The 15,384-nt window shown below is 43.3% G+C and overlaps 1 protein-coding gene across 1 annotated transcript; it reads left to right on the plus strand.

Annotated features, from left to right (window-relative positions):
- Positions 1–733: 733 nt before the first annotated feature.
- On the plus strand, positions 734–14,906 carry LOC136331932 (zinc finger protein 420-like). The gene is made up of 5 exons (XM_066271102.1): positions 734–869; positions 3,704–3,922; positions 6,820–6,988; positions 11,481–11,554; positions 12,624–14,906. The coding sequence occupies exons 2-5, from the start codon at positions 3,908–3,910 to the stop codon at positions 13,995–13,997; spliced, it is 1,632 nt and encodes a 543-aa protein (XP_066127199.1). The 5' UTR covers positions 734–869; positions 3,704–3,907; the 3' UTR covers positions 13,998–14,906.
- Positions 14,907–15,384: the final 478 nt, after the last annotated feature.

Below are 15,384 nucleotides of genomic sequence, written 5' to 3' on the forward strand. Positions count from 1 at the left end.
ATGCTCCATCCACGGTGTCACTGCCCGGTCAGGCCATTGGTTGATTCTTGTATGTGCCCTGACCCAGGCTGAAACACACAACCTTGTCATTTTGGGAGGATGCCCTAACCCACTGAGCAATTGGGCCAGGGCCATCTAAGAAAAATGTTACGTGTGTGTCAAAGTTGTAACCCAACAATCCTTGAGGTGTCATCACATTGTTCCTTATTTTTTAAATTGATTTTTAGGCTGGGTGTGGGGAACGGGAGTCAGAGAAACATGGATTTGTTCTTCCTCTGATTTATGCATTCATTGCTTGCTTCTTGCACGTGCCCTATCCCGGTTACCATTCCTTGGTGTACGTGGATGACACTCTAACCAACAAAACCACCAGCCAGGGATTCATCATTATATTAACTTTGGAGAAGAAACCATACAAATTTTATGAGTAATGATAGTTAAGTCTTACTGAACATTACCTTAGTCAAATTCAATTACCAACAAAATAATTATCACCGGTTGAGAAAGGTGGAGGGGAACGCAAGACTTGCTGCTTTTTGGCATCTTTCATTACTTCGCTGTCTGTACTCCTGATTGGTCAGTTTTAAGTTCCCGCCCACTACGAGAAGCATTCATACAGGCAGTCTCCGCAGCCCGGCTTTAGGCTCACTACGCACGCGCAGCTTTTTTCCAAACCCGGAGTGTCTGTAGCGAAGGTCTCGCGGGATCTAGGCGGGTCTTCGTGGTTTAAACCTGACCCTCCCTCTCCCCATTCCTGCAAGCGGGGAACCTGAGGGTCGCTGTGGACGCTGAGAACCCTGCTCCCGAGTCCCCAGCGGTGAGTGCGGAGTCCGGGTGAGAGGCCCTGAGCCTGCCCGCTTCGCTGCTGGGTAAGGGCTCCGCGTCGGTTTCCGGGGAAACGCTGACTCCGCCCTGCTCGTGTCCCCCGCCGTTGGTCCTGGGACACCCCCTGCCGCGGGGTTTTCTGCCTCTGTTCCGTGGGGGCAGCGCCCCAGCTCTCCCCCGCGCGCTGTTTAAAAACCCTGGAGACTGATGCGGGCGCCGGAGACAGACAGTGTGCACCCCTCCCCCCTGCCCGGGCTCTCTCGGCCGTAGAGCCCGGACTGCCCCCCAGCCCCCCGTGGCCTGGGGACCTGCGGACCCTCCCCACCCCATTTAATAAGAGGCCCGGGTCCGGAAAGAGCACACTATCCATGGGGCGGGGACGGGGCAAGGACGCGGGGTCCCCAGAAGATCCCCGGCCCCGCGCGGGGAGGGCTGTATGGGAGCGGCGACAGCGAAGGGGTCCCGGGGACGCGCAGAGCGGGGCTGGGAGGGGTCAGGGGACGGAGAGAGACACGGGAGGGGAGGAGAGGGCAGTGAGGGGCCATGAAGAGATGGCAACGTGAGGGTGCAGTAGGACGGGACCGCGACGGGTTGAGTGACAGTAACGGGGAAAAGGAGCGCGAGGGGAAGAAAGGGGAGAAACCCCGAGGAGAAGGAGGGGCCCGGAGAGAAGGGCGCAAGGAGGCAGGTTGGTGAGCAGAATTGGGGGTTCAGGACGGGGCACTTCAGAAGAAGGGAGTGGTTCAGAGGAGGAGAGAGACCCGACGTAGACTTTCGCGAAACAGGTGTTGACAGGAATAGAGAAAAGGGGAGAAAGAGCCTCGGAGGGGGGAGGGAAACGCAGGAAAGGAAGATGCTGCAGAGAAACTGGGAAGACACAGAAACAAATCCACAAATACTTAGAAGCAGAAAGTAGGGAAACCACGTCCTGTTGAATGATGAATCCATGGGCTGTGCATGATTAAGGTATGATACACGGGCTTGTGGCTTTATACTCTTATTTAACAGTTGCTGAATTGTTTTAGTTAAAAAGATTTGAAGAAGAATTACCAATCCTAGTTTTTAAGGCTTTTGAATTTTACGATTGTTTGCTTCCAATAGCAGCTCTTGTTCATTCAGAAGGATGAGACTTGTCAGTCATGGGTCTCTTAGCATTTCCTGGCATGGCAAAAGGGAGGAGACTTGGGACAAGAAATGACTGTCAGCAAGTGATGCTGTTTCAGGGAATTAAAATGAATTGCTTCTTTTATTTGTTTTTTTGTTTTTGTCTAATGGATTTATCTTTTTCATTCTACATCTTACATTTAATTCTTCTGAAGAACTTACTGAGATAAATCATAGTTATTGAATATCTGCTTCCCTGTAAATAGTCATTAACTTCTGAAATAAGCATTGATATCGCATAACCAGCACTTAATATTCTTTACCAAATATGAGGCAGTCTCAACTTTTTAAAATTTTGACTGTATAAGTCATTACATTAACAAAGATTCCATATTGTTTTTCTTTTAAATATATTGCATCTAGTTTACATTCTGAGCCCTGCATCCTTTCTAGTCTCTGTTAGATGTTTAAATAACCATTGGTAGTTAGTAAACAACATGAGGCTATTTCATTGTTCACCTGGTAAGGATGTCTGATCTTAGCTGTCAGAACCTTGTGTTGTGAGTTCGTCTAATGTTCAGCAATTTTTTTTGTTTTTTGTTTTGTTATTTGTTGAATTAGTGACTGCGATCCACCAAGCCACTGTTTCTCTTAAGACCCTCCTGTCCACTCCTTGAAAACACTGAAGGACAGCCTGGATTGACCTGAAGCTTAGTTGTTATACAACCCATCTGTTCATTGTCAATTTGATGTGCATATTTCATAACTAAACGTTTATCTGTGTTTTCACCTTAAAAATTTTTATTCATCATTTCCTGTTTTTACAATAATTTCTGTAATTTTCTGGAAAAGAAAAAAAGGAATTTGCCCAGGGATCTGATTCGTCTAGAACAGGGGTCCCCAAGCTTTTTACACAGGGGGCCAGTTCCCTCAGACCGCTGGAGGGCCGCCACATACAGTGCTCCTCTCACTGACCACCAATGAAAGAGGTGCCCCTTCCCGAAGTGCAGTGGGGGGCTGGATAAATGGCCTCAGGGGGCCGTAGTTTGGGGACACCTGGTCTAGAAGTTCTAACCTCAAGCCCTCAGTACACAGAGGTTTGAAAGTGCTGTATCTGATCCCCGTCAGCCAGTGCTGCTAAAAACAGCTCTGAGGGAGCAATGCAGGCACTGCAGGGACCTAGATTAAGATGCCCTATCCTGGGCCCCACTGCAGACCTGCAGAACCACAGCTTAGAGTGGAGCCCTCATCCCCAAGGGATCTGCATGCTCATTAAAGCTGAACTGTCCCTTCCTGTTTCAGATTAGGTCATATGAGGAGTTTTAAGTAAGGGCAGTACTTGCGTCCTCCCCTTCAGACTTGGAGAGCTGCTCCAGGTGACTCCAAGGGGAACCCAGGAATTAGCAGGAAGATATTCAAGTCCATTTGTTTTTGTTTCTTTGTTCTCTAAAAGAAAAAGTTTATTTAGAATGTCATAGAGGTAAAAGTAGGCTTAGGAAATACGTTTTAGAGGCAAAACAGGGACCCTAGGATCTTAGAAGAGACACAGGCAAAGGTGAGTGGGGAGGCACAGACATGCTCCAGAGAGGAGAGCGCCCGGGTGTATTAGTGAGAGTGGGGAGCAGGGATGGTCAGGGGAGGTGACAGGGTGTTGTGTTGGGTTTGGATGTTCAGGAGAGCAGCGCCCGTTCTCATTGCTGTGAGAATGTGTGGACGTCTGAGGGAGGACAGACAGGTGAAGACAGGAAAATAATACAGTGTGGTCTCCCTGCAGGAGCTCATTTGTCCTGACTCTCCAGTGAGGAAGGACAGGAGAGTGTGGTCTTCTCAGCATTCCCAGGTCCTTCTGTCTGTGACTGTGGTGGAAGTGGATAGAGGGGCTGTGTGGACACCTGTGGTGGCACATTCTCCAAATGCAAACTTGACTTCTCAACATATTGTCGCCTGAGAAAACAAGCAGGAGCAGGACCAGGACAGAATGGCTGCTTCTCAGGTAAGTGGTGTGTCCTGGGCAGAGGCTGTGTTTGCTTTTCCTCCTAACTTCAGTGGATTTAGGACTCTCAACTTTTAATTCTCTACTTCTTAAGTTTCTTCATAATGAGTTTCTTTCCATTTACTTATTTTTTATTTTTTGTAATTCTCAAGGTCAGCAGCTTATATATTTTCCTCCTTTGTCTCTGAGCCTTCTGTGCCTTCTCTCCATGCAGGCTCTGTGAGGGCATGAACAATTCCCACCATGAATTAATGCCCTTCAACTACTGGAAACATCCCCTTTGTGACAGATCAACCTGGGAGGGCACCGTGTCCAACATCCCTGTGGGGATGGTCAGAGGCTCGGGCATCAGTGAAGAAGAGAATATTGGCTTTAGGTTCATGTGGCTGCAGCGTCAGCTCTGTGAGTCAGTATTAAGGGAATGTACCTTCTATGGGTCAGAATAGGTGAGGAACTTCTTCTGACCGAGAAGAGCACTTAGAAAGACTTGCTATTTAAAGGGAGTGTTAAAGAAAAGAATGTGGGGGGTTACATGTGGACGGACATTTGCAAAAATCGTAGATTACATTTGAAGTAAAAATCAAGGTCTAAGCGGTAGAGCGTCAGCCCAGTATGTGGAAGTCCAGGTTCCATTCTGGCCAGGGCACACAGAAGTGCTCATCTGCTTCTCCACCCTTCCCTCTTTTCTTTCTCTCTATCTCTCTTTTCTAGTCCTACAGCCAGGGCTACATTGGAGCATTGTAGGCCTGGACGCTGAGGATGGCTCCATGGCCTCTTCCTCAGGTGCTAGAATGCGTCTGGTTGCAACAGAGCAAAGGCCCAAATGGGCAGAGCATCACCCTGTATTGGGCATGCCGGTGGATCCCAGTCGGGAGCATGCAGGAGTCTGTCTCTCTGCCTTTCCACTTCTCACTTCAGAAAAATACAAGAAAAAGAAAAAGTCAAGGTCTACCCTTCACTGTATGTTTCACAAAGTAGTCTCATAACAAAGGAAGAATTATTTTATTCTAAGATTATGTATACTAAATTTTCACATAGAATTGTGGTTGCTATGCATCTTATTTTTAAGAACAATAAATTTTATAAAAGTCATTTACTCAAAGTCATGTATGAATTTTTTTCTATGTATTCTTTCTAAATGCTATTCAAAAGTATGGCATGGAGACCAGATACATTGGTGTCATTGGTAAAAAGGGAACTTGTTAAACATGTGGAAACACAGGCTCCATCCAGAACTGATTGAGAATCAGCATTTTTAGAGAACTGCAGTTGATTGTTGTCCACGTCAGAATTGAAGAATTACTTACACTTCCAAATCACCTTGACTTTTTCGGGCTGAGAAATATACACTGGTTGTGAATGACACAAATCCACACACCTTTGTTTATAATGTTAATTTAATTGATTGGTTTAGAGAGAGAGAAAAACAAATTTGCTGTTTCAGCTGTTTATGCATTCATTGGTTGATTCTTTTTTATTTCTTTTTTTGGAGAGAGTCAGAGAGAGGAACAGATAAGGACAGACAGGAAGGGAGAGCGTTGAGAAGCACCAGTTCTTTGTTATGGCATATAGTTGTTCATTGATTGCTTTTTCATATGTGCCTTGACCAGGGAGGTACATCACAGTGAGTGACCCCTTGCTCAAGCCAGCGGCCTTTTGGCTCAAACTAGCTACCATTGGGTCATGTCCATGATCGCACTGTCTAACTGGTGAGCTTGCGCTCAAGCCAAATGAGCCCGTGCTCAAGCCAGCGACCTTGGGGTTTTGAACCTGCATCCTCTGCATCCCAATCCATGCTCTATCTACTGTGCCACCTCTTGGTCAGGCTTATTGGTTGATTCTTTTATGTGCCCTGACCGGGGATTGAGTCTGCAACCTGGTATATTAGGACATCTTACTGACTGAGCTACCCGGACAGGATGATGTCTTAATTTTTAAATATATTTTCCTGGCTGCTTGGCTCAGCCGTAGATCATCTGCTCAGGATGTGGAAGTCCTGGGTTCAATTCCTGGTCAGGGCACACAGGAGAAGCAACGATCTGCTTCTTTATCCCTCTGACTCCCTCCTCTCTCCCTCCCCCCTTTCCCCTCTTCCTCTCTCTCTCTCTCTCTCTCTCTCTCTTTCTCTCTCTCTCCCTCTCTCTCTCCCTCCCCCCTCTCTCTTTCTCTTCTCACCCACTCTTCCTCTTACCCTCTCTCCATCTCTCTCTTTCTCTTCCTTTCCCTCTCTTCCCCACCTGCTCCTGCAGTCATCATTTGAGCAGGTTGGCCATGGGTGCTGATGATGGCTCCATGGCTTTACTTTAGATGCTAAAATAGCTTGGTTGCCAAGCAACAGACCCAGATGGGCAGAACATTGCCTGGTAGGGGACTTGCCAGGTGGTTCCTGTCAGTGTGCATGCAGTAATCTGTTTCTCTGCCTTTCTGCCTCTCACTTAATAAAAAAATAAATAAATTTATTTTTCTGAAAAGTAAAGTCTGTACAGTCCATTTGTGGACTGGTGTTATCCTCTGTACTCATGTTAGGATATATGTTAAATAATGTTACTGTGTGTAAAAGAACAAAAACAAATTATTTTTATTTATTTACTTATTACTTATTGGTGACAGAGAGAGAGGGACAGATAGAGACAGACAGTAAGGGAGAGATGAGAAGCACTAAATCTTCATTGTGGCTCTTTTGTTACAGCTCTTTAGTTGTTCATTGATTTTCTTCTCCTATGTGCCTTGACTAGGGAGGTTACAGAAGAGAGAGTGACACCTTGCTTAAGCCAGCTACCCTGTGCTCAAGCCGGTAACCTTGTGGTTTCAAACCTGGGTCCTCCCGATCCCAGTCTGATGTTCTATCCACTGCACCACCGCCTAGTGAGGCAACAAAAACTTTTTTTTTCTTTTAGGGCACTTTGACCTTCAGGGATGTGGCTGTGGATTTCTCTCAGGAGGAGTGGGAATGCCTGGAGCCAGCTCAGCGGAAACTGTACGTGGATGTGATGTTGGAGAACTACAGGAACCTGGTCTCCCTGGGTGAGGATGACTTCCTTCCAGAGCTTATCTTCCATCTGCAGGGTATTATTTCTTTCATTAGGAGAACGTCTCCTTTGAGCTTCTGCCTTGTATGGCTGATTTTAGAGCTGCCCTCGGTGAACTAATATGGGGGTTTGTTGATATAGGAAGAAAGGCTTCATTCTGTACATTAATCAGAAGTCAGTGTCTAAAAACCTTTCTGTTGTCTAGAATAATTAAGGTATAGCAGAAAACAGTATTTTGGAATATTAATTTCTGTACTATTTTAATATTCTACCATGTCTTCTAACCTGGGTATAAACTGAATAGGAAATTGAGTATTCTCTATGGAAACTAGTGTTCCCCATTATTTTTGTTTGTTTGTTTTTGTGACAGAGACAGAGAGAGGGACAGGGACAGACAGGAAGGGAGAGAGATGAGAAGCATCAATTCTTCCTTGCGGCTCCTTCGTTGTTCATTGATTGCTTTCTCATAGGTGCCTTGACCAGGGGCTACATCCTATATTTCCTAATTCTCCACATAAATTTCATATTTATGTACCTCATAGAGTCCTTCAGTAAGGTACTGCCATGTGCAACCTTGGAGTATTGCCCAGCAGGTAGGAAAGTGTCTACTGTTACCTACTTTCATCATCGCTATCATTCTGTAATCCTCTCCTGTTCAGTCCAGAGCTGCCTGGGACTGAGTCCTCTCTGTTTTTACTTTCTGATGAGATCTTTGTCATATTTGTGCTATTGGATTTACAAGTGCTGATACTACATGCTGGAATGTTCTCCTGTGGCAAGAAGTGGGATACAGAATTATTGAGCCTTTTTTTAATATTTAGGAAGAGTCTTTGTTCCTTAATTCAAGTTTACTTCAGGCAGAAGCAATGATGAGATTTGTTGTGTGTTTTTTACAGAGACACAGAGAGTCAGAGAGGGATAGACAGGGACAGACAGACAGAAACGGAGAGAGATGAGAAGCATCAATCATCAAGTTTTTCATTGTGACACCTTAGTTGTTCATTGATTGCTTTCTCATATGTGCCCTGACTGCGGGCTTCCAGCAGAACGAGTAACCCCCTGCTCGAGCCAGCAACCTGGGTCCAAGCTGGTGAGCTTTTTGCTCAAACCAGATGAGCCTCTGCTCAAGCTGGAGACCTCGGGGTCTCGAACCTGTGTCTTCCACAGCCCAGTCCGACGCTCTATCCACTGCGCCACTGCCTGGTCAATGATGAGGTTTTTCATTTCCTTTCTTAGTATGTTCCTTTATCACGGTGTACGTAATATCAAATATTTACATACTAGTTTTTCAACTTTCTAATGATTTATTTACAAATGAACTTTTTTTTTTATCAGGTGCATTACAGCCTACCCGTTTTGTGTAAGATTAGTTAAAATATATTAAACCTGAAAAAATTCCTCATGTCATTTAAATGTTACTTTATTACCATTATCCTTTATGTTATTTTTGAATGATTTGTTTGCATTGTCTACGAAATGTTTCTGCTGTATATAATACATGTCACCATGCAAAATGTTTGCTGTTTCAGGGTCCACTCAGTCATAAAGTATAGTTATATGGAAGGATTTTTTTTATAAGTGGAACATTTATATAGTATTCAGAATTCTTGGGATAAATATTGTATTCTCGTTTTGCATTTTTTTTAAGTTCAGTATTATTATTATTTATTTTTTTTGTATTTTTCTGAAGCTGGAAATGGGGAGAGACAGTCAGACAGACTCCCGCATGCGCCTGACCGGGATCCATCTGGCACGCCCACCAGGGGGCGACGCTCTGCCCCTCCGGGGCGTCGCTCTGTCGCGACCAGAGCCACTCCAGCACCTGGGGCAAAGGCCAAGGAGCCATTCCCAGCACCCGGGCCACCTTTGCTCGAATGGATCCTCACTGCGGGAGGGGAAGAGAGAGACAGAGTTGAAGGAGAGGGGAGGGGTGGAGAAGCAGATGGACGCCTCTCCTGTGTGCCCTGGCAGGGAATCGAACCCAGGACTTCTGCACGCCAGGCCGCCACTCTACCACTGAGCCAACCGGCCAGGGCTAGTATTATTTTTAATGAGTTTAAGCTGTACAGCATAGTGGTTAGACCTTCATATTCTTTACAAAATCTGGAAGTGTTCCTCATGATATTTTCTCTACCCAGCATAGTTATTGCAATATATTTACAACATCTCCTGTGCTGCACTTTACATCCCATGACAATTTTGTAACTACCAATGTGCTCCTCTTAATTGCTTCATCTGTTGGACCCAGTCTCCCAACTCCCCTCCTCTCCGGCAGCCATCACTCTGTTCTTTGTCCCTGTGAGTCTGTTTGTGGTTTGTTCATTAATGGATATGGTTCTTTCTTTATTTCTTTATTCTTTATTTTTACAAATTAATTTGTTTTTAAGTGAGATGAAGGTAAATAGAGTGACAGACTCCTGCATGTGCCCCAACAGGCATCGACCCATCAACCTTACTCTGGGGCCGATGCTCAAATCAACCAAGCTAACCTCAGTGCCTGAGGGTGATACTGCGACCTACTGAGCCATAATCAGCGCCCAGGGTTGACACTCAAACCAGTCTGGCCCCTTGCTGCAGGAGGGGAAGAGAGAATGAAGAGGAAGACTTGAGGGAAGAGAAGCAGATGGTCACTTCTCATGTGTGTCCTGATTGAGGTTCGAACACGGATCGGCTGAACGCCACTGAGCCAGCTGGCCAGGGTTATATTGTTCATTATATTCTGTATATAATTGACATAATATGGTATATATCTTTCTCTGCCTGACTTATTTCACTTAGCACAATACCTTGCTTTCTGCAAATCCTAAGATTTTCTTTTTCATGATTTTTTATTCATTTTAGAAAGAGGACAGAGAGAAAGAGAAACATAGAAGTGGGGAGGCACAGGAAGCATCAACTCCAATATGTGCCTTGACCAGGAAATCCCAGGGTTTCAAACCGCAAGCTCAGTTTTCCAGGTCAATGTTTTATCCACTGCCCCATTGCAGGTCGGAAAGATTTCATTCTTTATTAATCTGTTTATTTCTTCACATTTATCATTCACATTTATTATCCCTTTTTTTCCTTTTAATTTTTCTTTATAGTGAGATAGTAAGGGAGAGAGAGAGAATCATCAACTGCTATTTGAGGCACTTTTTAGTTGTTCTTTGATTACTTATCATATTTGCCTTGACCAGGGGGCTCCAGCTGAGCCAGTGACATTTTGCTCAAGCCAGCAACCTTGTGCTTCAAGCCAGTGACCTTGGGCTCAAATTAGCAACCGTGGTATCATGTCGACGATTCCACATTCAAGTTGGTGACCTTCCGCTCAAGTTGGTGGGTCACAGCTCATGCTAGAAAAGCTGGCACTCAGGCCAGAGACCTCGGGGTTTCAGACCTGGGACCCCAGCATCCCAGGCTGACACTCTATCTACCGCACCACCACTGGTCAGGCTCTTTCTGTTTTTGATACGTCTTCAGGATTGCAGTCTCTGTGTGTTTGAACAATTACATTTTTAATACTACAGTGCATTGAACATGTACTTCCCTTCTCTCTTTTTTTTTACATTCATAAACCTTTTATTTATTTTATTTTATTTTTTTCAGAGACAGAGTCAGAGAGAGGGATAGATAGGGACAGAGAGAGATGAGAAGCATCAATTATTAGTTTTTCGTTGCAACACTTAGTTGTTCATTGATTGCTTTATCATATGTGCCTTGACCGTGGGGCTACAGCTGACCTAGTAACCCCTTGCTTAAGCCAGCGACCTTAGGTGCAAGCTGGTGAGCTTTGCTCAAACCAGATGAGCCCGCGCTCAAACTGGCGACCTCAGGGTCTCAAACCTGGGTCTTCCACATCCCAGTCTTATGCTCCATCCACTGCACCACTGCCCAGTCAGGCTGTACTTTTCTTAACACTCAGTGTCATGCAGATCAGAAACAGGTCTCTCAGGAAACAGAAAAGCAGTCAGTGTATTGAACACAGAGTATCATCATCTCTGTCTCTCCAGAGAAGGGAAATTTTGTAAAATATTGCCATTGTGTGCTAGAGCAGTGGTCCCCAACCCCTGGGCCGTGGACCGGCACTGGTCCGTGGGCCATTTGGTACCGGTCCGCAGAGAAAGAATAAATAACTTAACATTATTTCCATTTTATTTATATTTAAGTCTGAATGATGTTTTATTTTTTTAAAATGACCAAATTCCCTCTTGTTACATTCGTCTAAGACTCTTGAAGCTTGTCTCGATCACTTGATACATTTATCTGTCCCATCCTAAAGGCCAGTCCGTGAAAATATTTTCTGACATCAAACCGGTCTGTGGCCCAAAGAAGGTTGGGGACCACTGTGCTAGGATATTTGAGCAGGTATTGTCAGTAATGAAAGCAACTTTTTATTCCTCTCTTATGTGACGTTTCCTCATTGATACCTTTCTTGGTTTTGCTTTGGACTCTTAACTTGTCTGTGGAGTACTCCAAGTGTAATTTATTCAGTAATTGCTGGTACATCCTTTCACTTTGATAACTCTGAACATTTATTTTGTCACTTTTAGCTGTGCCATCTGAAGACTACCAGACCATGTTACAAAAAGCAGGAATAGAAGATTTCTTCTTTAAAACAACACTGGTAAGATGTGGAAGGTGTGGTTTTGATAATATACAATTAAAGAAAGCCTTGGAATTTTAGCAAAAGTGGTGAGAAGAAAGGATGTTAATATGGAAAAAACTACTTCAGGGTGATAATGTGGTTTTTAGAGAGGAAATGGTTGAAGGAGATTCAGAGACAGGGTCAGACAGAAACATTGATCTCTTTCTATATGTGCCTTGACCAGGGATTGAGCCTGAAACCTTTGCATATCTGGATGACACTAACTGACTCACTTATCTGGCTAGGGTATGACAGTTATTTTTAATTAAATCCTTGTTTCCTATCCTGACTAGGCAGTGGCACAGTGGATAGAGCGTCAGACTGGACGTGGAGGACCTAGGTTTGAAACCCCCATGATCGCCAAGTTGATTGTGGGCTCATCTGTTTTGAGCACAGCTCACCAACTTGAACCCATTGTCGCTGGCTTTAGCAAAGGGTCACTCGTTTTGCTGTATTCCCCCAGTCAAGGCACATATGAAAAAGCAATCAATGAAGGGCTAAGGTGCTGCAACGAAGAATTGATGTTTCTCATCTCTCTGCCTTCCTGTCTGTCTGTTCCTATCTCTCCCTTTTTCTGTTCCTCTCTCTGTCTCTTGACACACAAAAAAAAATTCTTAAGTTTAAAAATAGCTTATCAATGTGTTTCTAAAGGTGATGATTGAAAACTAGTTTTTACTATTATTAACTAATGGAAAGGAAAGCTGAAAAACCTAGGAATTTATGTAACCTTTAATATAAATAATCATATGCTTTGTTTAAAATGTATGGTGGGATTAAACTTTCAGTTTTTCTAACATTTAGTGATTTATAATGCACATTTAAAATTCAGATGTGATCAGTTTGGCAAGGCCTTTATCAAAGAATCCTTCACCAAGATATAACATTCCTTTTTATCGCAATGTCTATAATTTTTATAAACTTGGCAGAATGTTTTATACAACCATCATGATTTAATAGGTATCATAGCATAGTTATTTGGAAATAAGTGTTCATGTTAAATGAAATTAGAGCTTTCACTAAAGGCCTTTCTGTCTTCAATGATTACCAGAGTACACAGAAAGGAGACAGAAGCTACCAATACAAAGAAGATTGGAAAAACTTTAACCAGGAATCAATTCCTAATCAAAATGAGAAAATTCTGTTTCCAGGGAACCATTATAAACATGGAAAAGTGTTCGACCAAATGTCACATTCCAGTATCCGTAAGGTTATTCATAGTGTGGAGAAGACAAATGAAGAAAATCAATGTGTCGAATCTTTTAAACAATCTTCAAATCATACTGAAGATGAGAATATTTATACTGAGGAGGAAGCTTACAATTATAATTTATGTACCAGAGCTTTCAATGAAATACTCAGTGTAAATAGACTTAAGAAAGTTCATACTGGAGGAAAACTTTCTAAATGTAAAGAATGTGGTAAAACATTTAATTGGAATTCATGTCTTACTTCACATGAGAGAAATATTCACATTGAAGCAAGACCTTATGAATGCAGAGGATGTGGCCAAGCCTTTATCCGTTCCTCAACCCTTACTGAACATCAGAGATTTCATATGAGACAGAAGTCTCAGAAGTATTTAGAATGTGGCAAAACTTTTAAGTGGAAGTCAGAACTTACTAGACATGAAAGAATTCACAAGAGAGAAAAAACATACAAATGTAGAGAATGTGGCAAAGCCTTTAGAAGGTTATCATACCTTACTGAACATCATCACATAGTTCATACTGGTGTGAAACCCTACAAATGTGGAGAATGTGGCAAAGCTTTTAGTAGGTTGTCACACCTTACTCAACACGAGAAATTTCATACTGGAGAGCGGTCTTATCAATGTTTAGAATTTGAAAATAATTTTATGTGGAACTCATGTCTTACTACTTATCAGAGGATTCACTCGGGAGAGAAACCATACAAATGTAGAGAATGTGGCAAAGCCTTTGAAGGATCGTCATACCTTACTCAGCATCAGAGAGTTCATACTGGTGAGAAACCCTATAAATGCAGTGATTGTGGGAAAGCCTTTAGCTTTTCCTCAGCCCTTACTCAACATATGAGACTTCATACTGGAGAAAAGCCCTATCAATGTAGACAATGTGACAGAGCCTTTAGAAATTCCTCACACCTTACTCAACATCAGATGGTTCATACTGGTGAGAAACCCTATAAATGTGGAGAATGTGAAAAAGCCTTTAGTAGGCTGTCATTCCTTACTCAACACCAGAAATTTCATACTGGAGAGAGGTCTCATAAATGTTTAGAGTGTGGGAAAATTTTTATGTGGAACTCACAGCTCATTATACATCAGAGAATTCACTCGGGAGAGAAACCATACAAATGTAGAGAATGTGGCACAGCCTTTACTTGCTCCTCAAAACTTACTCGACATCAAAAAATTCATACTGCACAGAAGCCTGACAAATGAAGAGAATATGGCAACGCCTTTGGCCAGTTCTGAAGCCTTACTCAACATCAAAGAGTTCATACTATACAGAAACCTTACATTGAAAGGAGTGTAGTCAAGTTTTGCTTAGCAGAGGAATCCTACTAAACATCAGAGAATTCATTCTCAAGAGGAGCCTTACAAATGTGGAAGTTGTGGCAAAACCTTAAATGACCGCTCTCATCTACCTAAACATGAGAGAATTCATACCAGAGAGGAACTTGCAAATGTAAAGTATGTGGCAAATGCTTTTGCTTATCCTCAAAACTTGAACATTACAGAATTCATGATGGAGAGAAACAGTAAAAACGTAAGTATTTTTGGCAAAACATTTAACCTTTGTTCTAACCTCAGTGAGCATCAAAGAATTAAGACTTAGAAATGTAATGCATGTTCCAAAGCAGGGGTCCCCAAACTTTTTACACAGAGGGCCAGTTCACTGTCCCTCAGACCGTTTGAGGGCCGTCACATACAGTGCTCCTCTCACTGACCACCAATGAAAGAGGTGGCCCTTCCGGAAGTGTGGTGGGGGGCCGGATAAATAGCCTCAGGGGGTTGCATGCGGCCTGCGGGCCGTAGTTTGGGGACGCCTGTTCCAAAGTCTTTGTCCTCATTCATACCTTACTCCACTTCTGATAATGAATGCTAGATGAAAGAGTAACATGTAAAGAACATGGGAAAACTTTAAACCAGTTTGCATACCTTACTTGAGACCCCTGTGAGCAACAGTCATCTCGTACCTCAGGGCTTTCACCATGCATGTCCCTTAGGTAACGTCTCTGCGTGACTTGCCAAAACCTTGCTCTTTTTGTTTTATTTTCAACAAACTAAATTTAGGTCAAGAACCCCAAAGACTCTGTATATGAACCCTAATAAAGGTATGTGCCCTGTGTCCTGTGTTTTCTGTCCTGCAACTCTGCGGGCATTCTCCGTGGCCTCCATGAGCAGACTACAGGCATGCTGTGTACTTCCTCCAGAGCTAGTGAGTTGTAAGCGTGTCTGTTTCCATCTCCCTTGTGGTCTCTGTGTAATTGCTGCTCACCCTCCAATATGAAGATGCTCTGCTACACAAATTCTAGTAATTGAAAACAGTCCAGTCTAGTATAATTAGGGAGGGTTTTTTTTTTAAAATCTCCAGCGGTTATTTATATATTTTTTCACATATTGTTTACCTCAGTGAGCTCACTTAAAGAAGTTTACATGGTTTGATACACAAAAATACAATCTGTACATTACTAACCTGAAGATAAAATGTAGGGGTAAGGTGACTGAGAAATAAATGTGTGTGCATATTTTCAGAAGGATAGGGAAAATAATGCAACAACATGGGTATTTTTCACAAAGCTGATGAGTCAAGTAGACATCTCAC

Source organism: Saccopteryx bilineata, chromosome 3 (genome assembly GCF_036850765.1).
Source record: "Saccopteryx bilineata isolate mSacBil1 chromosome 3, mSacBil1_pri_phased_curated, whole genome shotgun sequence".
Classification (NCBI taxonomy): domain Eukaryota; kingdom Metazoa; phylum Chordata; class Mammalia; order Chiroptera; family Emballonuridae; genus Saccopteryx; species Saccopteryx bilineata.

Bases quoted from the DNA above. Each gene is read 5' to 3' on its own strand.
- LOC136331932 (XM_066271102.1), top strand. The intron at 6,989-11,480 runs GTATTATTTCTT...TGTCACTTTTAG, and splicing joins GCTTATCTTCCATCTGCAGG to CTGTGCCATCTGAAGACTAC. The intron at 11,555-12,623 runs GTAAGATGTGGA...AATGATTACCAG, and splicing joins TCTTCTTTAAAACAACACTG to AGTACACAGAAAGGAGACAG.